Below are 25,740 nucleotides of genomic sequence, written 5' to 3'. Positions count from 1 at the left end.
AGTTTGTCATTGTTCACTGTCATTATAGCATCGTGCTCTAGTATTGCACAGCACTACTGATTACAATGGTATTTGTTTTCTTTCAAATACTTTAAACTTGATTGAGCTTGCTTGCCTGGAGCAATGGAACCAATGGAATAGTACCATAAGTATAAACTTCACCCATCTAGCACTCCAGACAGGCTCAATCATACACAAAGTATTATTTACTATTTAAATTCAGGTCTGTAATGCACACAATGAGATTTGACCATGGGGGTGTGTAGTCCTGGGTCATGTTCAGTAGGGAATGCAAAATAAAATAATTCTCCCTACTGGACACATCCCTTTTGTTTAGTCCAAAGCTGATGAGGAAGTCAGCTTTCCTCCCACCCAGTTGTACAACACTTTTCCATCGGTCCTCATCCAACTTTTATTTCCTATAAAGCAACAATTTATTTCAGATTATTCTTAGACCATTTATCAAGCAAAGGCAAGGAATCCATAAAACTATATTCTCTGCTGTCAAACCCCAAAATTAAATCCCCAAATAGTATAATCATGCATCCTTGGAGTATGGTTGGACATATACAGTAATAAACAATGATAAATGTTACTATTAGTATAGACCACGGCAACTCATAGATGACAAATAACCCTCTTAGCAAAGTAGGGTAGGCTTATTACAGTAATTAGATGACAAATGGCATTCTCAGCAGCAATATGTTTTTGACTTTATATAGACATTTAATGGAGCAAATCAACAACGCTTTAAATTGTCATTGCTTGTGCGAAGATGGATTTGATCAATGTTTTCTTTCCGCCAAAGAACATAGTATTAAGTATTGATAGCATATTCACCGCATATAATTTACTTCCTATTACATACTGTATATGGGCCCTATTTCCTTTTATTAAATTATGGCGTGTATGAGTGATTTGGATATCAATGTGAAAATGCAATCACACGTGACAAGCATGAAAACACATGATATCTGTCATTCCATCCACATGATATCTGTCATTCCATCCACATGATACAGTATCTGTTATTCCCCCCACATGACATCTTCTATTCCTTCCACTTGTTAGCCAAAGTTAATATCATAATTAAGTTTTATTATTTTGTTGTTTGTGTGAAGGCCTCAGGAAATTGGCCCCAAATGTCTCCAGTACAGGTAGACTGCCCTGAACCTCTAATTCCTACATCCCACCCCAACCTTCCTACATCCTCAGAATAACATTTGGAACCCCTCAATGAGAGACATTTAGGGTGAATCTTATCTGTCGGGACAGAGGGAAGAGATGCTTTAAAAAGCAAGATTGGCTTTTTTATTTGATGCATAAAACCCAAAGCTGAAGCGAATGGATTGGGGACCTCACAAACGACCAATACCTCCCCCACAGTCGACTTCCCATGTGGCTGTTTATTCATGCTGAGGTAAGCTCACTGAATTCATTTGCTGTCAGCCCGTATTGAATTTGAGATTAGTTTATATTTCAGCCCTCCAAAGCACCCTTTTGCTTTTCCCCCTGTGCTGATGCCGGTCTTGTGTAGTCTCTGGCCCTCAGCCCCGCCACATATCATCATCTTGCAGCAGGTGAGAGATATGAGGGATGCTAGCTTTAAAAAAATAAAGTTTCGTAATGACCTCTGTCTCTGTCTTGGGGCATTGTGCAGTAAACTTCCCGTAAGTATTCTGAGCCCGTCTACCTTTAAAAATGCAGTGTAACTTCCTTTTAGAGAATGACTGGCTTTAGCTCCTAAATAGTATTCTTATTTCTCAAAATTCCCCAAAAAACGTTATCCATGTCAAACAACGCTGGAACACAGCACTTTTTACTTTTTGTTTTTCTTTGTTACCAGAAAGCAAGATTGAAATTATTCCTACCTCCCTACTGCGTTACTACATAAATTCCCGTTGGGCAACGGGGAAGTTTCACAGAGTTTGCATCACTTTGGACTAACCCCCCAGGCACAGCCCCGAGAACTCAATCCCATCCCATCTCATTATCCCACAGTTATTCTTCAGAACGGTTGCCATGGCGTTGCCAAAGATCAGCTCGGTTCAGCTTGGGCATACCTGTTAAGACTCATATTAGTTACGCTGATTAATTTCCCATTTAAATGAATAGAAATTGAGTTAACTTTGCACTCTGAAACCACTTTGGGATTGATTAAGAGAACAGGATAAGCATCAAGGTTATAAGAGGCTGATACTTGCTTTTTTATAGATGGTTCAGTGGGTTTGTTGGTGCCTGCATGTGTTTTTTTTCTTCACCATGAGTAAACTTATGCATGCTATGACGCATACGCAAATATCTAGTTTATAAAAATAAAAAAAATAAAAAAACATTTCGGGGGATAGATAGAAATTTGTAGATAGAATTGCACCCTCTACAAGCACTGTGATTATTATTATTTGCCCCTGTTGGCCACCTATGAACGTTTGAACATCTTGGCCATGTACTGTTATAATCTCCACCCGGCACAGCCAGAAGAGGACTGGTCACCCCTCAGAGCCTGGTTCCTCTCTAGCTTTCTTCCTAGCTTCCTGCCTTTCTAGGAAGTTTTTCCTGGCCACCGTGGTTCTACATCTGCATTGCTTGCTGTTTGGGGTTTTAGGCTAGGTTTCTGTATAGTGACATTGGCTGATGTAAAAAGGGCTTTATAAATACATTTGATTGATTGATTGATTGATTGATTGATTGATTGATTGATTGAATTAAAATTCTATCAGATAGCAGATAGCATTGCTCCCTTTTTATTATTTTAATATTTGTATAATATTCCTACCATCCTCTCCCCGATTGGAGGACTTGTGTTAATTGATAACATCTCACGCATGAGTGCCTAGATGAGGGGTCATCCTAATTAGTGAAGCAGAGTGCATCTTTTACGTTTTACAGCTACTGTACTCTGAGTGTGTATTCTTTGTTTTTTTTTATCTCTGTCCTCTTGAGGCAACATGTGTGCATCGATTAGCCAAGTCATTTATCAACACGTTCACTCACTCCCTCTGTAGCAAATGTCGATTCATTTCATGATTATGTTCACCGGGGGCTTACATGGTTACGTGTTTGTGTACTGTATGTGTTTGTGCTTGTATGGAGCTCTCTGTAAGAAGTGTCCTCTGGTAATCAATCAGCTTCAGCTCTGCTTCAGGGAACAAGGCTTATCTAACAAAGACTATAATTAGGCTGTCTTCCATTTTATGTAACTTTCTCAAACGTGTTTATCCTTGAGGAGAAGAACAATCGGCACACACAAGATCCCCGTCAAACAGCCTTCTCTCTCTGAGAGTTATTCTGAGTCCCGGGAATAAACCTGAACACCCTGAGACTGGAATACAGTATCTCTTCCCCACACAAATTACCTAGTGTTCCTACCTTTCTGCTGTTCTGAGAAAATGCAAATGAATCCTCAGAAAGGCAAATGTGTTCTCCTTCCTAGAGGAAAGAGATGTTTATTTCAAAGAAGTGTTGTCTGCCGTAGTCCCACAGGTCATTCCTTTGCTGTTCAGATCCTGTAGATCTTTGCAGCAGTTACATTCACTCAATAGGGCTTTCCTAATGAGCTAAAAAATAAATGTCATAGTAGAATACGGTAGACGCCCCATTTTCTTTGTTGTGTCGGTGTTAACAGAGCGTTATGCATTAATACATTTATGTAAGAGAAGCATTGAAATATATTTATGTAACTATGGAAAGAATGTCATGTTATTCCTACATCAAAACAAGTTTTTTTCAAATCATGTTAATTGCACTGTCAAACCCACTCATGGTTTTTAGGCGATAACTGGGATCGTAGGCTATTTACATTCATAGACTTCACGTTTTAAGGTACAATACAGCCCTGATATACCAAGTACAAAAACTGTTCATCTGCTGTCCTTTATTTAGCAAACTCTCTTTGCCTCAATCTTCTGTAAGGAAATCATATTTATTAGCTGCTAATTGAGTAGATGCGGGCTTTAACACATAGCTCCATTTCAGTTATTACAGTATTTTTCTCGCGGTGCAGAATTTCATAAAACATGGCAGATGACAACCTTGGTCCTTCACATTATTGTTTTCTTTTTGTTTCCAAAAACATTTTCTTCCACATCAACCTAATTTTGCAAGCAAATGCTTTTAAGTTCAAAAGAGACCATCTTACTCCCAAAGTTCTTGTGGCATTTGTTTCAACACTTTGTTTAATGTGCATCACCCATGAGAGAGATCATTTATATGAGATTAGTGACATACTGTAGTGGACAAACATGATGCCCTCCATGCAGTGTATTTTAGAAATGAGTGCCACACCAACTATTGTATGGGTGGTACAGTTTTGTCAGCAGCTATTGTCTTTTGTTCAGGACCCTACTCAATTCAAACTGGTTTCTGAGTTTTCATGCTAAGATTGATATGGAACTGTAACAGGTGTGTGGGTGGGGGGGGATTGTTTTTTCAAGTGCGTGTTTTGATTGTTGGGCCGTTCCACTCAACTATTCTGTAACCGGTGTCTGTAAAATGGGACAGCAGACAATTAGCCAAATTATGATCATTTAGGTCAAAAATCATAATAACAGGCACTTTTTCAGGCCCATGGGCTACATCACAGCTTTATTCTCCCCCCCAATCAGACCATGCCACCTTCTAGATAATGTTGTTGTTTCTCCTCCTGGCAGGAAACAACGTCCTGCTGAGGCCTGTGTTCACCAAACAACCAGGCAGTGTGGTGTTTCCCGTCCACCCCACTGAGACCAGCAGAGAGGTGGTGTTCAGCTGTGAGGCCCAGGGACATCCACCACCCTTCTACAGGTACCAGCTGTCACCGTTCCTTCAAGTTTGGTTTTGGCAGGGTATATACAGTGTACATTTCACTTTTTTATCCAGGTTCGTCTTAATGGGATAAATGCAAACATATTTTATGATATCTCACATTTTACCACAGGTTACTTTAACCCTTTACACGATGGGGTATTTGCCTATATGGACAGGGCCAAATTTAAATGTTTTTCAAATAAATAATTTAAGAAGCATGTGCATGACCATGGTAGCAATTGAAAGAGAACAGTTTGGAGATTTTAGGGAAATTCAAAGATTAGAGCAAAAGCCGTTCACCTGAAACTAGATTGAATTCAAAGATTACACTGTTGATTTTATGTACATTTGACCTTTACTGTACTTTTCGAGTCCATTTGTCAATAACGAAATCTGAAAATACTTTGGATATACACTGAACAAATATACAATATAAACACAACATGCAACAATTTCAAAAAATTTCCCTAGTCACAGTTCATATAAGGAAATCAGTCATCAATTGAAATAAATGATATAATCTATAGATTTCACATGACTGGGAATAAAGATATGCATCTGTTGGTCGTCTTTAAAAAAGCTAGGGGTATGGATCAGAAAACCAGTCAGTATCTGGTGTGACCACCATTTGCCTCATGTAGCGAGAAACATCTCATTCGCATTGTGTTGATCAGGCTGTTTATTTTGACCTGTTGGTCCACTCCTCTTCAATGGCTGCGTGAAGTTGCTGGATATTGGCAGGAACTGGAACACGCTGTCGTACACGTCGATCTTCCCAAACATGCTCAATGGGTGACATATCTGGTGAGTATACAGGCCATGGAATAACTGGGACATGTTCAGCTTCCAGGAAGTGTGTACAGATCCTTGCGACATGGGGCTGTGCATTATCATGCTGAAACATGAGGTGATGGTGGTGGATGAATGGCAAAAAAATGGGTTTCAGGATCTCGTCACGGTATCTCTGTGCATTCAAATTGCCATCGATAAAATGCTATTGTGTTCGCTTTCCTTAACTTATGCCTGCCCGTACCATAACTCCACCACCACCATGGGGCACTTTGTTCACAACGTTGACATCAGCAAACTGCTTGCCCACACAACGCCCACATCTGCCCAGTACATTTGAAACCGGAATTCATCTGTGAAGAGCATACTTCTCCAGCATGCCAGTGGCCATCGAAGGTGAGCATTCACCCACTGAAGTTGGTTACGACATCAAACTGCAGTCAGGTCAAGACCCTGGTAAGGACGACGAGCACGCAGATGAGCTTCCCTGTTTGTGCAGAAATCGTTTGGTTGTGCAAACCCACAGTTTCATCAGCTGTCCGGGTGGCTGGTCTCAGACGATCCCGCAGATGAAAAAAACGGATGTAGAGGTCCTCGGCTTCTGTGGTTACACGTAGTCTGCGGTTGGACATACTGTCAAATTCTCTAAAATGACGTTGGAGGCTGCTTATAGTAGAGCAATTAACATTAATGGTTGCTGGTTTGGGTCCCCGATTTGACTTGGTGGGAGATCTGTTGACATGCCCTTGGGCGGGGTGCTTGACCCTGTTTGCTCCTGTGGGTTGCTCTGGATGGGAGTGTCTTCTAGATAACTGAATGTAATTGTAAATGTTGAGCAGCTTCACCTCAGGTAGATTGTTTGTTTTAATATTCAATAATAAAGAAATTCAAATTAAACCTGAGAGACCCAAACTACCATAATGTCATATCACATCTACCGCTATTGCCAAACACAGCTTGCTATGGGGTCATATTCATTAGGGCTCATGTTCATTAGGGCGGAAAGCACTTTAAAATGTTTAGTGTTTTAAAGTTCCACCTAACCTGACTACCCATCCAGCTAACCTGACTACCCATCCAGCTAACCTGACTACTCATCCAGCTAACCTGACTACCCATCCAGCTAACCTGACTACCCATCCAGCTAACCTGACTACCCATCCAGCTAACCTGACTACCCATCCAGCTAACCTGACTACTCATCCAGCTAACATGACTACCCATCCAGCTAACCTGACTACTCATCCAGCTAACATGACTACCCATCCAACTAACCTGACTACCCATCCAGCTAACCTGACTACCCATCCAGCTAACCTGACTACCCATCCAGCTAACCTGACTACTCATCCAGCTAACATGACTGCCCATCCAGCTAACCTGACTACTCATCCAGCTAACCTGACTACCCATCCAGCTAACCTGACTACCCATCCAGCTAACCTGACTACCCATCCAGCTAACCTGACTACCCATCCAGCTAACCTGACTACTCATCCAGCTAACATGACTACCCATCCAGCTAACCTGACTACTCATCCAGCTAACATGACTACCCATCCAACTAACCTGACTACCCATCCAGCTAACCTGACTACCCATCCAGCTAACCTGACTACCCATCCAGCTAACCTGACTACCCATCCAGCTAACCTGACTACTCATCCAGCTAACATGACTGCCCATCCAGCTAACCTGACTACTCATCCAGCTAACATGACTGCCCATCCAGCTAACCTGACTACTCATCCAGCTAACCTGACTACCCATCCAGCTAACCTGACTACCCATCCAGCTAACCTGACTACCCATCCAGCTAACCTGACTACTCATCCAGCTAACATGACTACCCATCCAGCTAACCTGACTACCCATCCAGCTAACCTGACTACCCATCCAGCTAACCTGACTACCCATCCAGCTAACCTGACTACCCATCCAGCTAACCTGACTGCCCATCCAGCTAACCTGACTACTCATCCAGCTAACATGACTGCCCATCCAGCTAACCTGACTACCCATCCAGCTAATCTGACCACCCATCCACCTAGCCTGGCTACCCATCCAGCTAACCTGGCTACTCATCCAGCTAACCTGACTACCCATCCAGCTAACCTGACTACCCATCCAGCTAACCTGACTACTCATCCAGCTAACATGACTGCCCATCCAGCTAACCTGACTACCCATCCAGCTAATCTGACCACCCATCCACCTAGCCTGGCTACCCATCCAGCTAACCTGGCTACTCATCCAGCTAACCTGACTACCCATCCACCTAGCCTGACTACCCATCCACCTAGCCTGACTACCCATCCACCTAACCTGACTACCCATCCAGATAACCTAACTACCCATCCACCTAGCCTGACTACCCAGCCACATAACCTGATGGGTAGTCAGGTTAGCATCCACATTGCTCCAGCCAAACACCACACCCACTAGCTTTTCTTCTGCACGATGAGTGTGGATTTGCTTTGCTCCCCGGCATCTTATAGATTGCAAACACATTCTGACCATTCTGATTGGCCCCAGAAACCGATGGGTTGGGCCAGAAGGGGCCTACAAGAATCATTAATCACATTATTGGCTTTGAATTCTGATTGGTTAGAGAAGATCCCATCGCGGATTCATTTGTTTTGTACAATGCCCCTCATTTTGATGTCAGCACACAAATGACTTATAGGATGGCAGCAATCTGTATCATACTGAATGTATGGAGCAATCCATAGAGCAGCGGAATTAAATTCAGAATAAGTTATCAGGCAAATTTCCACCCTGTCTGACTTTTTTCCCTGTTTGTTGCCTAATGATGACCCAAGATATTTGATATTTGAAAAGGAAATCAAGAATTTGAACCATGTCATTGGATTTAGGTTAAAAGTTGTGTGAAAGAAAGACAAACATTCCCGAAATTCCTTTATGTTGATGGCTTTGTGCAAATCCAATCAGTTTTCCACGTTGATTCAACATCATCACATAGCTTTTTAGTTTTTTTTTACGTAGAAACAACATAGATTAATTTAGTTTGTGACCAGAGGGTTTGGACTTCACTGTCAAACTCTACGTATTGTGTATTGTCCCTCTCCGAGAGTTGTCCCCAGTGCATTGTCTTAGGAAAGTATTGATGCCCCGTTGATCACCAGCTTAAGTGATGACAAATTAAAACAGATGACAAATTATGATTTGCTTTAAAGAGCATCAGTTGCATAAGCTATTAATTTTCAATCTATAAAACAACGATGGCTGTTGTACTCTTGTCACTGTAATTAAATGCAAATTGCAAAGCCAAGCATTTAATATGCAATAGGTTGAAACGATCCCTCATAACATCAGCGTATTTGGCTGTTAATGTAGCTTGAAGATCCTGGGTGTTATGCCTAATGGGCACAAATTGAAATGAATGTACAAGATCTTATCACTTCCACTGGATAGAATACTTAAGCAATCTGTTTCTACAATGCAGCCTCCGACACCAGCCTAAAAGATGGGAGCCTAATAATTCTGTCTTCAACTCACATTGAAGTCGTACACCTGTGTGTGTGTGCAAAGTGTACTCGCATGCATGCACACACACACCACATTGAAGTAACCTGTTCCAGTGTATGAAATTTGTTTTGAAAAGTTAAGAGTCCTTCACTCGGTCTGCATCATAGTACATCAAATGGGTCCTTAGAGCTGAGAATAGAGCAGCTCTTTTTCAGGAGGCACCAAGGACACATTAATTTAAGACACACTTAAGACTACTCCTCGACCGCTGTCACTGAAAGCCCCCTCTGAGTTGTCACAGTGGCCCCTTGATTTGTCTAGTCTGGAGCCATTCCAGCTGCAAAACCAAATCAATAAATCAATCTAATCAGCCAATCTGCCGTTAGGCACCGCTCCACTGAATCGGCCTCTCTCTCTCTCTCTCTCTCTCTCTCTCTCTCTCTCTCTCTCTCTCTCTCTCTCTCACTTTTTCTCTCTCTCTCTCTCTCTCTCTCTCTCTCTCAGAAATGGAAACCTCAGGCTTATTTGACTCAAGGAGTTGTGGAATTCCAATCAGCACAAAATGATCTAATATTCAATCTAATTGTGCCTTATCCCTGTCTCTGAAAGCTATTTCTCAAGAGCTCCTCATGGACACAAAGATAGCTTTTCTTGTTAGGCATTGTTTGCTCTCCTCTCTGTTCATTTTCTCTCTCTTTGACATCTAACTGTTGGGATAAACTTGATGCACTTCTCTTGTGTTCATTGTTAACAGTTTTGAGGTGCGGTCAAACTGTATTTGAATAGGTTCTGTAACTTTTTATCATAACAAATAATCCAAATCTAGAAGGGAAAAAATGGTGAAGATGAGCAATACAGTAATTCTCTTCATGTTGCACAGTGAGTCAGGAAGAATAGATGTTCTAACTTACTGTAGCAAATTATTGTGAAGCACAGGCAAGACTTCAGGGTTGGGGTAGATTCAGCTTTCAATTCAGGAAATTCAGAAAATGAACTGAAAGTTGCTCAGGTTTTTCCAATTCAACTGAATTGACCACAACCCTACATTACTCAAAATGTCCAAACATCTGGACAGCTGTTCACCCAAAAAGTGTTAAGGTGACCGCTTTGTTGTCGTTTGAATCTCAGATTGCCCCTAGAGTTGTTCTGTATTCAATGTCTTTGATCGCATTACCCTTAATCAAAAGGACTATTATTATAGGGTTAGCGTAGGGTTATCCAAGGGACTTTAAAACAAATCTGTGCTAGATTATGGTGATATTGTGCTAGATTATGGTGATATTGTTTACATGCAAGCCTCAGCCAGCAGATTTAAGATACTGGACACTGTGTATCACAGGATGCATAGATTTATAACAAATGCAAGATCACTCACCCATCACTTTGGTCTATATGGTGAAGTGGCCCTCTCTTCCTACACGAATGCTGAAGCACTGGTACAGTACATCTTTGTGTACAAAGCATTGCTTGGACTATTGCTTTTTTACCTGTCCCCCTCACTAAAAAGGTAATCACAAACTTATAGTCCCCGTTCTCAGCTGCTACAATCTTTCACGGTTCCTAAGGCCAGAACTGAAATGGGAAAACTCTATTTTTCGTATAATGCTCCTTGGTGTTGGATCGAGCTGCAAAATACTTTAAACTGGAGGAGAGGGTATCGCTTGCTGAGTTTAAAGCATCGAAAGGGGAAAATGTTGTTGACCTTTGTGATTGTTTTTAATGTATCGTATTGTGCTCTTGTGTTGTATATACACGCTGACTACTTCCTGTTGACTTTCCAGGTCCCCATTGAAAAATAGATTTCTATCCTCAAGGGTCTTTTACTGGTTAAATAAAGGTTAATTAAAAAAATTGGGTTATCATTATCATTAGGTAGGCTGTAGGCTACATCCCCATGTGGCGTTTGAAAATCATTGTGATTGGTTTAGGAATAGGTTACAATTCTTGTCCCAGGGCCTCCCACTTGGGATTATTATTGAGCAGGGAGGTCTGGTTGCTTTTGAGGTGTCGCTGGAAAAAAAAATTATGACAGTATTTACAGCCATTGATTTTGGTCTCATCCCATGTTTAAATTGAGCAAGGCGTGAAAGGAATTTAATGAAAATGAATTATGGTTGCAAATGAGTAATGTCTCTCACTGATTACATCCCACATCAATTATATTCAGTGTTGTTTGGAGCGACAAGCACAGGGCCTTGTGTCGTTTGTTTTAATTTGGAATTTGCCACAAATTTGCCTTGTCTTGGGTTGTGATTGCAATTTGATCATGATGAAAGTGTGTGATTATGCTATCTGACTGTATGGATCACATGCATAATGAACCAGAACTGGGCAACCTTCAAGGAAACACGAGAGTTGGGCAATAGGGTATGTTGTGTTTGTGGCACTAGGGCTTGTGCAGCCTAATAATAGGATAGTTGTGAAAATGATCATACACACCTCCGATAATATGAAGACGTTGGGAATGAAAGTCGTTCTTTAGGTGTCTCTAACTTTGAAATTCAATTGAAAATCGCTTAAAACATCGATAGACAATGTTTATTGCGCATTTGTGTTTTCTAGTCATTTAGCCAAATACTATACATATATGATGTGTTTTTAGCACATGTAAGCTCAATTTGCATTTAATACATGTCCCGGATTGACCGGTCAGTCCGTAACTCTGAGGATTGTATATTTTCTTCATATTTAAGGTGTTCTGTGTCTAGTAACCTGTTCCAGTTTGTCTTTGCTTTTGTGTGCTTACAATATGTAGCCCACACTTGTGAATGTTTTACTTTATGTAATATTTCCAGGCATTATGATGAGATCACTCATACACATATAAGGCTCATTCTGTACATGCTAGTGGACTTTCCCTACTGTTCTCTTGTCAACTTATCCTTTTAATGCTCTTGCTTTTTCAGGTGGAAGCTGAATGACTCCTTCATTGTACCTAGATCAGGGTCACGCTATGCCCTCACTGGGGGCAACCTACGCATCAGCCATCTGAACAAAGAGGAGGACGTCGGGATCTACCAGTGTCTGGCAACCAACTCTTTCGGCACCATCGTCAGCAGAGAAGCTAGTCTACATATAGCTTGTGAGTTTTCCTCTTAATACAGTAAAGGTTTAATTGGAATATTTCTCAGTCCAAGGAAAAAGGCAGTGGATTCTATCACAAAGCATCAGTCATTAGCAAACCATGATTATGTCACTAAGTTGATCCTTTAATCCAGCTTAAACAGTGGCTTGGGACATCTGTGTGATAGGAGATGCAACTAGGGCTGTGGCGATCATGACATTTTGTCAGCCGGTCACTGTCATGCAAATAACTGCCGGTCTCACGGTAAATGACAGTTAATTAACATAATAACGTTTAGCCTCTCTGGGCTTCCAGGCATAGTTTACAAGCCACTGATGCGGACCTTTGGAACATCTACATTTAAAAAAAATCTATTAAATCCATTTAATATAGCCTACACCATCACAATAATACCATTATTTATATTAGGTAGATCTAAAGAAACATTGTGATATGAAGAAAATGTAGCCTATTTCAGAAGAACAGAACAGCATATTCTGAGTCATCCTTATGTTAGTTCCTGATCTGGCTGTGCTATATGGCTGTGGGCTACACTAGTTCATTTAGCAGACAAGATTTGCTTGTAATTCCCGTGGCATTATTTTATATTATTTTATAGTAAGAAGAATACAATTCCACATAGCTGAATAAAATAGAAAGGATATTTCCCCCAAATTATTTCCAAGGGAGTGTGCTGTGTTGAGCGGTTAACAGAGTGTTCATTTCAAACAGGTCCTCCTTTCTATATGCCTAATTTACAGTTATTTATGCAATGTTAGTTGTGATACAAACCTTAGGCTGTATGTTTTCATTTCTAATACATTCTAAGGCTGTATGATGTGACTAATGATGATTTTAAAAAAGTTGCATGAAAGGCCTGAGCTCTGCTCTGTTTCTTGCACAGTCTCTCATTCACAATTTGACAAGCACTTGATAATATTCTCATAGTCTACTAATATATGTGTGGAATCATTTTTTATTTAGAATGGCCCACAAAAACAACATTTCATCCATAGCCTGCACTCGAATAGTGAATGGAGGTTCCGTGCGGTTCCGTTTTTAATATGCCAGGTAAGCTACATCGGTTGTAAAGCAGATTAATTTGGTAATAAATATAGCAGCACGAGAAAGATGGGATCCTTTTTTAAATAGTGGCGAGTCATAAGTCTGTTTTCACAGGTCGATTGAGCAATGACTGGGCTTATAAGAACACATGTTTCATTAGACTATGTGCTCTCCAACCATGTTCCAGAGGTCCTAGGCCTATAGGCTATGCTATGAGCTATGAGTTATTCGGCCACTTTAGTTGTGATACAAACTTCATCAAAACATATATGCCTACAGTATGGGCTAGGCTACATGATGCATGCGACTATGATTTGAAGAAGTCGCAAAAAAATGCATGTTTCTTGCCTTGGACTGCACACGCTGGGCATCATTCACAAGTGATAATATTCTCACCCATCACACTATTCTTAATTTAACCTTGTCTTTACATATACTAAGTAATATATGTGTGAAATTAGTTTTGATTTAGAATGGGCCATTATCATGCACCTGTCAGAACACGGGCAGGGGGAAAAATACATGTAATTCATATGCACTTGAATAGCATATGGAGGAAGCTTTTCCCGCAGTTCATTTTCATGCCAGTCAGGTAGGCTACTCCGGTCTTAAAGCGAAGCAATGTGCTCAATATTAGGAAAGTTGAGAAATAAATATAGTCTATTGAAAACTGATAGGATCCTTCTCTTTTTAATGGAGGCCATCAAACCTCTGTTTTCTCACACAATTACATAGCATAGCCTGTAGAAATATAGTGCAACATGGGCTTATAGAAACACTTGAATGACATGTATCAAACAGCTATAAGCAGCCGGCTCCTGCTGTGCAACAGGTGATCCTATTCCGCTCAAACCCTGAATGCCAAAGCTCTCATGAAGTGTTTGTTTTGATTTTCAAGCATTTGCATTGATGCCAGAGGGATTAGAGGAACAATAGAGAGCTGAGTATCAGGCCATTGGCGACTGGTTAGTTTGGTAGTCTACAAATGACCATTAGCGGCATCAGAGCGCAGTTTTGGAGAAGCCTAGTTACTGTGACTCAATGGTCACGTGGAATTTGACTGCGGTCATGACTCGTGACTGTCGGTGTGAAGGTAATACGGTCACCGTAACAGCCCTAAATGCAACAGCTCTACCAAAGAGTAGGTCTGGGATGAAGAGGGTGTGATTGTCGGGGGCCTTGACAGCAGCTATATATAACTGATGTTTTACAGTCTTCATCTATCACATTTTAAGTCTTCGGCATCTCTGATGGCAAGGTAAACTCAGGGCCTCTGCTCTGACGGGTATCCCATCTAAAATGACAGCGTGAACCTCTGAGAACAGATGGTGCATCCAGATTGAATTCTGACGTTTGTTTCCTTTTAGCAGACCTAGGGATGATCCTTGTGAGAGCACCCCGGGTATTTAGCTGGCTTCTAATGGGTGCATTTGAGTCACGAGTCCCCACAAAGCAGTATATCATATTCATATGAATCCCACCGCTGACACCAAATCTCTACACCAGGCAGTGTATCATATTCATATTTCCTACCAATTTTCGAGGTCTGACCTGCACTGTATGTCACTGTGATTGGTCTCGTCCATTGCCTGGCTCTGACCTGGGACCTGTGGCTTTTGTCAACTGACAAGGACAAGTATCTGCGGTGATGTGTCATCCATCTTATTTGTTGCTCTTGGTATAACTTAATTAATCCTGCAGAATGATTGAACGGTGCCGGGTCAGAGGAATAATGAATTGAGGAGAAGCCTGTTTTGAAAGTCTGTATCATGTCATTTGTAAAAGACTTGGACCAGACCAGAAGCACCTGGAGTGCTTTTTTGGCCCTCATTGAGGCTTAGATTTTTTATAAAATAGGATGTAATGTAACAAAGATGTAACATATACTGAACAAAAATATAAATGCAACATACAGCAATTTCAAAGATTTTAATCAGTTACAGTATATAAGGATATCAGTCAATTTAAATAAATTCATTAGGCCCTAATCTACACTCTTACAAAAAGTGTTCCAAAAGGGTTCTTTGGCTGTCCCCATAAGAGAACCCTTTTTGATTCCATGTAGAACCCTCTGTGTAAAGGGTTGGTTCTACCTGGAACCAAAAAGGGTTCTTCAAAGGGTTCTCCTATGGGGACAGCCGAAGAACCCTTTTAAGTTCTAGATAGCACCTTTTTTTCTAAGAGTGAATGGATTTCACATGACTGGGAATACAGATATGCATCTGTTAGTCACAGATACATAAAAGGTAAGCGCGTGGATCAGAAAACCAGTCAGTATCTGGTGTGACCACCATTTGCTTCATGCAGCACGACACATCTCCTTCACATAGAGTTGATCAGGCTGTTGATTGTGGCCTGTGGAATGTTGTCCCACTCCTCTTCAATGACTGTGCGAAGTTGCTGGATATAGGTGGGAACTGGAAGACGGTGTCGTACATGTTGATCCAGAGCATCCCAAAATTCTCAATGGGTGGGGCATATCTGGTGAGTATGCCGTGCCATTCATCCGCCACCATCACCTCATGTTTCAGCATTATAATGAATGACCCCATGTCGCAAGGATCTGTACACAATTCCTGGAAGCTGAAAATGTCCTAGTTCTTCCATGGCCTGCATACTCACCAGACATGTCACCCATTAAGCTGTTTGGGATGCTCTGGATCGACATGTACGACAGCATGTTCCAGTTCCCGCCAATATCCAGCAACTTCGCACAGCCATTGAAGAGGAGTGGGACAACATTCAACAGGACCAACAACCGCTCTGCATGAGGTGAATGGTGGTCACACCAGATAGTGATTGGTTTTCTGATTCACGCCCTACCTTTTTTTTAAGGTACTGTATCTGTGACCAACAGATGCATATCTTATTTCCCAGTCATGTGAAATCCATAGATTAAGGCCTAATGAATTTATTTCAATTGAATGATTTCCTTAAATGAACCGTAACTCAGTAAAGTCTTTGAAATTGTTGAATGTTGCATTTATATTTTTGTTCAGTATAGTACTATCGAGGCACAAGGCGAGATCCAGATGCAGACACAGGAGGCAGATGGTTAGAGTCTGATATTTATTAACAAACCAAAAGGGGTAGGCAAGAGAATGGTCATAGACAGGCAAAACCAGTTCAGAGTCCAGGAGGTACAGAGTGGCAGGCAGGCTCGAGGTCAGGGCAGGCAGAATGGTAAGGCAGACGGGAATGGAGTCCAGAAACAGGCAAGGGTCAAAACCGGGAGGACTAGCAAAAGATAAATCGAAAGCAGGCGCACGCGAAAAAACATGCTGCTTGACTTGTAAACATAAAAGACTAACTGGCACAGAGAGACAGGAAACACAGGGTTAAATACAATGGGGAAAATAAGCGACACCTGGAGGGGGTGGAGACAAACACAAGAAACAGGTGAAACAGATCAGGGCGTGTACAATTATTGACACCCCTGTTTTCAGTACGTTTCAACACCTCACCTTGATAACGCATACAATATACTGTAGCTCAGTATTTGAATTATGTATCTTATACAGTCACTTTTGCTCATCTTTATCAAAGGTGTCAATCATTTTTGAACCCACTGTAGATGTTGCACATGATGCAGTTGGACCATGAGAAGCATTGGTTTAAAATATAAAGTAGTAGGCACATAAGCTCTTGTGGCTACTGAAGTTGGTCTTTTAATTGGTATTTTGCTTGCTCAGCGTTACCAAGATTAGTAAGATATCCGTAAAAAACATATATAGGGTGGCAGGTATACTAGCGTTGGGCCAGTACCCGAAAGGTCGCTAGTTCAAATCCTTAGCCGACAAGGTGAAAATCTGTTAATGTGCCCTTGAGCAAGGCACTTAACCCTAATTGCTCCAGGGCTCCTGGACAATGATGACCCTGGCTGTGACCCAACTCTCTGAGGGCGTCTCAGGGGGAGTTGGGATATGCAAAAAAACACATTTCCAATTCACACTATGCGTATTAATGCACATTTGTACATGTGTGAAATTGAACAAATGTATATTTTTTAATAAAAATGTAGGTACAAAGAGTTATTGTGTTAGGGATGCATGGCAGCCCTTCATCCACCACCAGCCTGTGGGCTGAGCCATATAAACTGCAGAAAATCTTTCACCATCTAATATGGGCTTAAAATATCAGAACATTTAAAGGTTGATGATTCCACTGACAATACTGTGGTGAAATGTTTTAAAAGCCTCTGCTCGTCTGTTGTGTTCACTGGAATAATCTCACTCGTTCTAGGGGCAGATTGAATTCTGTAATCTCTTTGGGATTTTTATAATTGAAAGTCTCTCGACTCTGCTGTGGTAAAATATAACATTACTCCACAGATTGTAACTGCCATATTGCAGGAATAACCTTTAATATGTACCCAAGAGAATGCGCATGATATGCTCCAGGTGCAATGTTGTTTCCAGATCATCGCTAGGGTTTAGCTCTGTGCTTCATTATTGAATGGTGAAATAACTGTATTTAAGAAACTGCACAGGATGCAATTCACTTGTATCTTAGGTGCATCAGATTTCATATCTCTTCTTTAGTTCAGCCTCACAATTGCACATAATTTGCATATTTGTTTTCCAGTGTCTGTCTGACATTACAATCCATTTCACAAGTAGATCTGATTTCTATCTCTTGTTTTTAACAAACGTCTTCCTTCGTTTCTATCAAGTCCCTTTCATAACTTCCACACTTTCGCCTCAAGGGAAAATTACATCCTTATTTAGTTTTATAGTAATCAGAGAGTGGGCACATGAACAGCACTCACAGTCTTGGCCTGTCCAAAATATATCAGGGCTCTAGCTATCTGCATTTCAAACATACCATTTTTAAACAGTAATTTATCACACAGTGCTAGAGAGCAATTGTAAAGAGTTTCTCAATGAACGTTTTTGATGTCATAGTGTACATTTCTCAAACTCAATTCTGGACCTCAAAGGCAGTTCCACAGCATTTGTTGTAATCAGGGACAGATTTAGACTTGGGACACCAGGTGGGCACAGTTAATTGTCAGTTTGACCAGAAAACCAGCAGCCTCTTGACCTCGTAGGGTAAGAGTTGAATATCCCTGCTGTAAAGTGTCTCAGTCTTGTAATATCATACTTATGTCTGAGTGCTCACTGCAAAATTGTGTGTTGCTAATTTTTTGAATAAGTAGAACATAGATTAATGAAGAGATGGGAACAGTATTATATCATATAAACTATTCAAAGCGGTATACCATAACATTTACATTTTAGGGTATGAAAGTGGTTTGAGTGGTACTTTCTACAGTAATATGACTCAATATTAAATAACTGTGAAGGACAAGCCATGACTGTTGGTTAATGCTCTCATTCACACCACAACAAAAGCTACTCACATTCTCTTTTGATACAATCTTCTCTGATTCATTGCATTAAGTCACAAAATGCTAATTCACATCCAATTTCATGGACCTGAAAGCACTCAAAATAGCTTGAATTAGGCAATGAAAAAGCACACAGAGGTATGTCTTTGATAGGCTTGACAAAATAATCCAGGGGTTACAGAACAGTTTGGTTTGTCAGGCATGGCTGGCTTTAGTGTGTCCAGCTCATTTGCGTTTCACACTATGAGAATATTGACAGTTTTTTCCCACTTCACGGTGGTGTAGTAATGTTGGTAGGTGCTATTGGGAAATACTGCTCATATACAGATTTCACCTAGTTTCAGGGATTTTTTTGGTCAAATAAATATTTATTTTAATACTCACTTTGAGAAAGTTTTATTTGAAATGTTAATCATTTTTGGAATTATATACTGTGTTCAGTTAGTTCTTAAACCTCATTAGTTCTGAAAACACAGGACATGTTGTTAGAAATTCAATGTGCCAATAGTTGATTGTAAGCACTAACCTGACACTCGCTTCATGTTGTTGAGACAGGGATAGGGAAAGATAACTTTGATGATAGCAATGACTTTCTTTAACAAAGTCATTTGGGTGGCGTCTTGAGATTTGGTTGTTTTCCAAATCCACCTAATCATGCTTCTCAAATGCTGAATATTTGTGCACCTGATAAAACATAGAAACACAATTGTTTTAAATTGGACTGCCTCAACAATCTCAGTGTCTAAATGTATGTTTACAGGTTAAAGGGGAATTCAAGAATATGGGAAATAAGAAAAACGGGCCTTTATAACAAAGTTATCCCATAGCCTTGAGGACATTCATTACTGTACCTGACCTCTTTATACTTTTCATAAATCAGTGGGCTCTGTAATTCCCAATTTAAACAGCTTCCTAAAGCAGAACTAATCACTCATGGTATTCAAGACTTAGAATCGATCTAGAAGTGTTTCACATAAATCTTGCTTAGGCGGGGCACAGATGTCCCTGAAGCATCACACAGACATGGTGACATAATTCCCCAATATTATACAGACTTCTCAAATGAATCTGTTAATTGAGGCAGTGTTCTCATTAAGTTCATGTAATCATGGGGAAGTAGGTGTTACAGTACATTATTATTCTTTCTATTTCCATTCTCTCTTGATTATGGCATTCATTATTGGTTACTTTGGTTTGCTATTTTGCAGTATAGGCTCTTAGAAATCTACAAGAGCAACAACAGCAGAGAAAAGACAGACATGTGGATTGTTGTCCTTTTTCCCGAGTAGGTTGTCAAGAAGTAATTGGTTGCCATACACATGCTATTTCAATCTCATAGCCGTTTAATTGTTGCTGGAACGTGTGCAATGAGGAAAGTAATGAATGAAACACAGAAAGTGATAACAATACATAGTTTCAATTAAAATCTCTCATGTGTGACTTATACTTGAGGAAGGGCTTTCCGCATGCTGGAGGTGCTTGGGATTGAACAGTTCTGTAAGTACACGGGCAGAAATTATTGTCTCTCAAAGTTGTCCAAAGGTGTCGGATACTGCCATTTAACCCAATGAGGTAGATGCTCAATATATTAGATAGGAACTAGAATAATAAATTATGATACATTAATATAGTAAAATTTGTGTCCCAAAAGATGAAATTGTAGTCCTTAGAATAATCAATGACTCACTGTTAAAAGGGAGTATTAGACAAAAAGACATGACCTGTGTTTGGGGCTATATCAATTTGTATAATGTCAAGTCACTGCATGGTGTTCCACACTACCGATGATAGATGAATTACTATGTCAATATTTGGTTAGATAATGGCAATAATGGCTATTGCCATTGCTTCATAAATTCAGTAGAATACTGCTTGATCATTTTGGCCTATTCCTTTTGTCTCTCTGAAACAGACTTGGAGAATTTCAAGACACAGAGTCGAAGTCCAGTGAGGGTTCGTGAGGGCCAAGGAGTGGTCCTACTCTGTGGCCCACCACCCCACTCTGGAGGTAAGAAAGCCTTTACGAAACACCTAATGACCGCGAAAGGACCAACTAAAAACTTGTTTAAGTGGCACACTATTTCAATAAGTCATATGTAGGCCTACAATAAATAAATATCATGGCTATTATTTGAATGCTGGTGGCATGATGATCGGTTCTTGGCTGGCAATTATCAAATAAAAAGTATCTTGCTCTTCCATATCTCATCAATATAACCTACCATGTCCACTTTATCAGTGAACTGTTGTCTAGAGGGCATGCGCCAAAACCAGATTGGGCAAGTATGCTATTTATTGCAACAGTTTTTGTAACAAAACCATTGGTAGAAAAACACAATGGAAGCACATTGAACTCTTGCTTTCTATTCGGTACATGGAAATTTAAGGTGAAAAGTGTGTTGTATGTACACTACGTTATCACGCACAACTTTTATCCGCAACAAGTCAATTTGATGTAAACACAGCTCTGGTGGGAAAATGCGCATATGCAGATTTTAGAATTGGATGGGAACTTAGACAAGCAACTAACCGGTCACGGAAGGGGGACTTGTAGAGAGAGATTGCAAAATCCAGGCACAGCTGCTCTCTTTGCTTTTCAAGTGTTTGCAGTGCCAGTGTCTCCAGTGCATCGGTGTACCTCACATATGCAGTGCCCAGGATGATGCGGCAAGCATACTTTTGGATGTGCTCAAGCTGGTCTAAGAGGGATTGGGATAATGAGCTATTCCAAGCTGTGAAGTCAGAAAAAGCACCATCTTCTTATTTTAGTATTTACAATCTATGCACTTCTGGATCAATCAATACATTTTCGGACTGATTATAATTTATATTTTGTGTCCTGAGGTTTCTTATGGCCTATTTTAACATAATAAATGCATTCATTATTTATTATGGAATATTTATACAATTGAAATATCAACGGTCAAAATGTCAGCCATGGCCATTCTAGTAATTATAGAATTCCGGTGCACAGAGGGTTAACGATTAACTAGAAATGCCTCAAAAAGGCTTCTGGATTTGAGTGTGGCCAAGACTCAAGATGCTATACAGAGTTAAAGAGAAATCACAGTGGCACTTTTTTTCAGAGCCTGTGCATTAGGGTGCCTGCTTTGTCTGCACTCATGTCCCCTACTGCTCTCTGAGTGTCTATCTGGATGACTGTGTTCAGACCCAGACCTAATGCACCTGACCTCATTTTCCTAATGGAACTAGACCTTTTAGATTTACTCAAGGATGTAATCCCTTGTTCTCCTGCACATCTGACAGAAATCAAGGTAGCAAGCTAGCTACACACATGGCTTGCAGATTTTGTCCTCTATAAAATATTATATACATTTGAAGTCGGAAGTTTACATACACTTAGGTTGGAGTCATTAAAACTCGTTTTTCAACCACTCCACAAATTTCTTGTTAACAAACTATAGTTTTGGCAAGTCGGTTAGGACATCTACTTTGTGCATGACACAAGTAATTTTTCCAACAATTGTTTATAGACAGATTATTTCACTTATAATTCACTGTATCACAATTCCAGTGGGTCAGAAGTTTACATACACTAAGTTGACTGTGCCTTTAAACAGCTTGGAAAATTCCAGAAAATGATGTCATGGCTTTAGAAGCTTCTGATAGGCTAATTGACATAATTTGAGTCAATTGGAGGTGTACCTGTGGATGTATTTCAAGGCCTACCTTCAAACTCAGTGCCTCTTTGCTTGACATCATGGGAAAATCAAAAGAAATCAGCCAAGATCTCAGAAAAAGAATTGTAGACCTCCACATGTCTGGTTCATCCTTGGGAGCAATTTCGAATGCCTGAAGGTACCACGTTCATCTGTACAAACAATAGTACGCAAGTATAAACACCATGGGACCACACAGCCGTCATACCGCTCAGGAAGGAGATGCGTTCTGTCTCCTTCCTGAGATGAACGTACTTTGGAGCGAAAAGTGCAAATCAATCCCAGAACAACAGCAATGGACCTTGTGAAGATGCTGGAGGAAACAGGTACAAAAGTATATATATCCACACTAAAACGAATCCTATATCAACATAATCTTAAAGGCCGCTCAGCAAAGAAGAAGCCACTGCTCCAAAACTGCCATAAAAAAGCCAGACTACGGTTTGCAACTGCACATGGGGACAAAGATCGTACTTTTTGGAGAAACGTCCTCTGGTCTGATGAAACATAAATAGAACTGTTTGGCCATAAACTGAAAAAGCGTGTGCGAGCAAGGAGGCCTACAAACCTGAGTCAGTTACATCAGCTCTGTCAGGAGGAATGGGCCAAAATTCACCCAACTTATTGTGGGAAGCTTGTGGAAGGCTACCCGAAACGTTTGACACAGATTCTTAAAATAAAGTGGTGATTATTCATTATTCAATTATTCAGTGCTTGAGGGGTGCCATCTACCAACTGCTGTTTTCAGATCTTGCCATAGGTTTTGGATATGATTCAGATCCGGACTCTTCACTGGCCACTCTAGAACAGTCCAGTGTTTCTTCTTGAAACATTTCTGTCTGCCTTTTGATGTGTGTTTGGGTTCATTGTCCTACTGGAATACCCACAACCTTCAATGGAGACCCACTTTTTGGACACTGGTGATTTCATGATGCCTTGCACACGTTCAAGGCCCTTCGTACCAAAGCAACCCCACATTGAAAGCTTAATGTGGGTTTGTGATCTGTTTTGCCAAAGAGCTCTAATTTAGTTTAATTGGTCCACAGAACATTTCCCCAGGATTTAAGCTTGCTTATTTTTTTCACCCCTTTTTCGTGGTATCCAATTGGTAGTCACAGTCTTGTCTCTGCAACTCCCATACAGACTTGGGAGAGGCAAAGGTCATGCCATGCAAGCCAAGCCAAGCCAAGCCAAGCCAAGCCAAGCCAAGCCGCACTGCTTCTTGACACAATGCCCACTTAACCCAGAAGCCAATGTGTCAGAGGAAACACCGTACACCTGGCGACTGTGTCAGCGTGCACTGCGCCTGGCCTGCCACAAGAGTTGTTAGTGCACAACAAGGACACCCCTGTCGGCCAAACCCTCCCCTACCCCGGACGACGCTTGGTTAATTGTGCGCCGCCCCATGGGTCTCCCGGTTGCGACAGAGCCTGGACTCGAACCCAGAATCACTTGTGGCAGAGCTAGCACTGCGATGCAGTGCCTTAGACCACTGCGCCACTCTGGAGGCCCATTTTAAGCTTGCTTAGGTTGGTTTTTGAGAAGTTCAATAGGCTTTCTTGTGTGTCCTTCAGCGGGGTGGTCTTCCTACTGTATGTTACCAATGACCAAATGAAGCATTCAAAGAAAATAATCCCTACCTATTAAGAAAGTAGGCCAGTTTCATTTGAGGACCAGGATGTTGACAGCTGTTCCATACAAATTGCAAAATAGTTGGGAAGAGATTTGTTAGGTACCGATTCCATGGTACAAGGTGTATGAGTTGTTATATAAAATGATGCAAGATTCAAGACTTCATGTTTTTCAGATAAAATTATTATATAGAATTCTTGTTACCAAAACATTTATGAATATTTGGGGCATACAACCATCGAAAATTTGCAGATTTTGTTGTGGGGATACAGAATCAATAGACCATTTATGTTGGTATTGCCCTCAGGTAGCCTGTTTCTTGTCTCAAGTTCAGAAATGGCTGAAAATGCATAACATTGATCGAAAAATTGACCCTAGAAATAGAACTGTTGGGAGATCTGGAGAGACCGGGTCAGTCAATTACTCATATACTAATACTCTTAGTAAAGGTATTTATCTTCATCTCGCAATCTGTGGATTCTATTCGATTAGATACAATGGTTGCTCAACTAAAAGTTTTGCGATTATGCTACGGGACATAGAGGTAATTTGTGGTTTAGTACGGTACCCTGCGTCACCACTTCATTGCGGGGAATTAGAGCACTGATTATGCTTTTGAACACGGGGTGAGACATTGTTACTAATTTGTAAATAAAGCCAGTTTGTTATTTAGAATTATTTACAGTGGGTTAACAGTGGGTTAACTGCCTTGTTCAGGAGCTCAAGGATTCAATCCAGCAACCTTTCTAACCACTAGGCTACCTGCTTTCATTAATCAAATAATTATAAAAAACTGTTAGGTTCTAATTATCTATACCCCAAAGTGCTCACTCCTCCCCATCTCAAGGCTGTCATGTTGATTAGTACCAGACTGTGTCTCTTCTCCTCCCAGAGGATCCCTCCCATAGGATCCCTGATGGCTAACAATAACATATCCTGACATAATGTAAACGTTATACATTACCCTCTCTTCCTCAGTGACATGAATAAGTATATTTCATATTCTCAGAACCCAACTGTCCACCCTCTTGAACAATAGTATCCTACTGTTCAACTTACATAATCTTAGAAATTACTTATAAATGAACAAACAATGATAACAACACATGAACAAAAGATAAAACATGATTAACATTCACAGTGAGGTTTACAACATCAGAGACTATAATCACACCATGAACGCTCGTATTTCCATTTTTCATAGAACACTGATAATAACATGTCCAGTGGATCTGTTGACTTCTCCCAGTTCAACGTTCTCCTTCTGGTCCCTAAGAGAGTTATAACACAAGACATAACAGCATTAATAATGTGTTAAGATATGCATAATGATATATGCATGAAAACCCAAGGTTTGATAACATGACAATTCCCACTCTCTCTCCGCCCTACTATGCCTTCAGGATACTTTTCTGCTGAGTTTGGCAAAAATTAAAGCCATAAAAATCCTCCTCATGCTTTCGCCCAGTCTTCCACGTCAGACCACAGGATCCAAGAGGTGTTCCCAAGCCATGTCATTCTCACTTTGCTCCCCATCACCTTCTTTGCCACTTGATAGGCACGTCACCTGATAGGCACGCCACCTGATAGGCACGTCACCTGATAGGCACGTCATCTGATAGGCACGTCACCTGATAGGCACGTCATCTGATAGGCACGTCACCTGATAGGCACGCCACCTGATAGGCACGTCACCTGATAGGCACGTCACCTGATAGGCACGTCACCTGATAGGCACGTCACCTGATAGGCACGCCACCTGATAGGCAAGTGCGTATCCCTAATCAACGCTACATCCTCTTCAGGTAACTCAGCACTGGATAGACTTTCACATCACTGCCTCCAAAATGTTGTTTAGAGTACAATTACCCCAACATCTATCCTTT

General features: G+C 40.8%; 1 protein-coding gene across 1 annotated transcript in view; it reads left to right on the top strand.

Annotated features, from left to right (window-relative positions):
• The window catches only part of cntn3a.1 (contactin 3a, tandem duplicate 1), a 107,703-nt gene that overhangs the window by 20,821 nt on the left and 61,142 nt on the right, over nucleotides 1–25,740 (top strand). Inside the window, exons 3-5 of the mRNA XM_014145840.3 lie at nucleotides 4,650–4,782; nucleotides 11,970–12,145; nucleotides 20,455–20,550. Coding sequence (XP_014001315.1) covers nucleotides 4,650–4,782; nucleotides 11,970–12,145; nucleotides 20,455–20,550 — 405 coding nt within the window. The remainder of the gene's footprint in view (nucleotides 1–4,649; nucleotides 4,783–11,969; nucleotides 12,146–20,454; nucleotides 20,551–25,740) is intronic.

Source organism: Salmo salar, chromosome 15, assembly GCF_965601325.2.
Source record: "Salmo salar chromosome 15, fSalSal1, whole genome shotgun sequence".
NCBI classification, from domain to species: Eukaryota; Metazoa; Chordata; class Actinopteri; order Salmoniformes; family Salmonidae; genus Salmo; species Salmo salar.
Note: the sequence above shows the minus strand (reverse complement) of the source record. Positions and strands in the feature narration are given on the sequence as shown.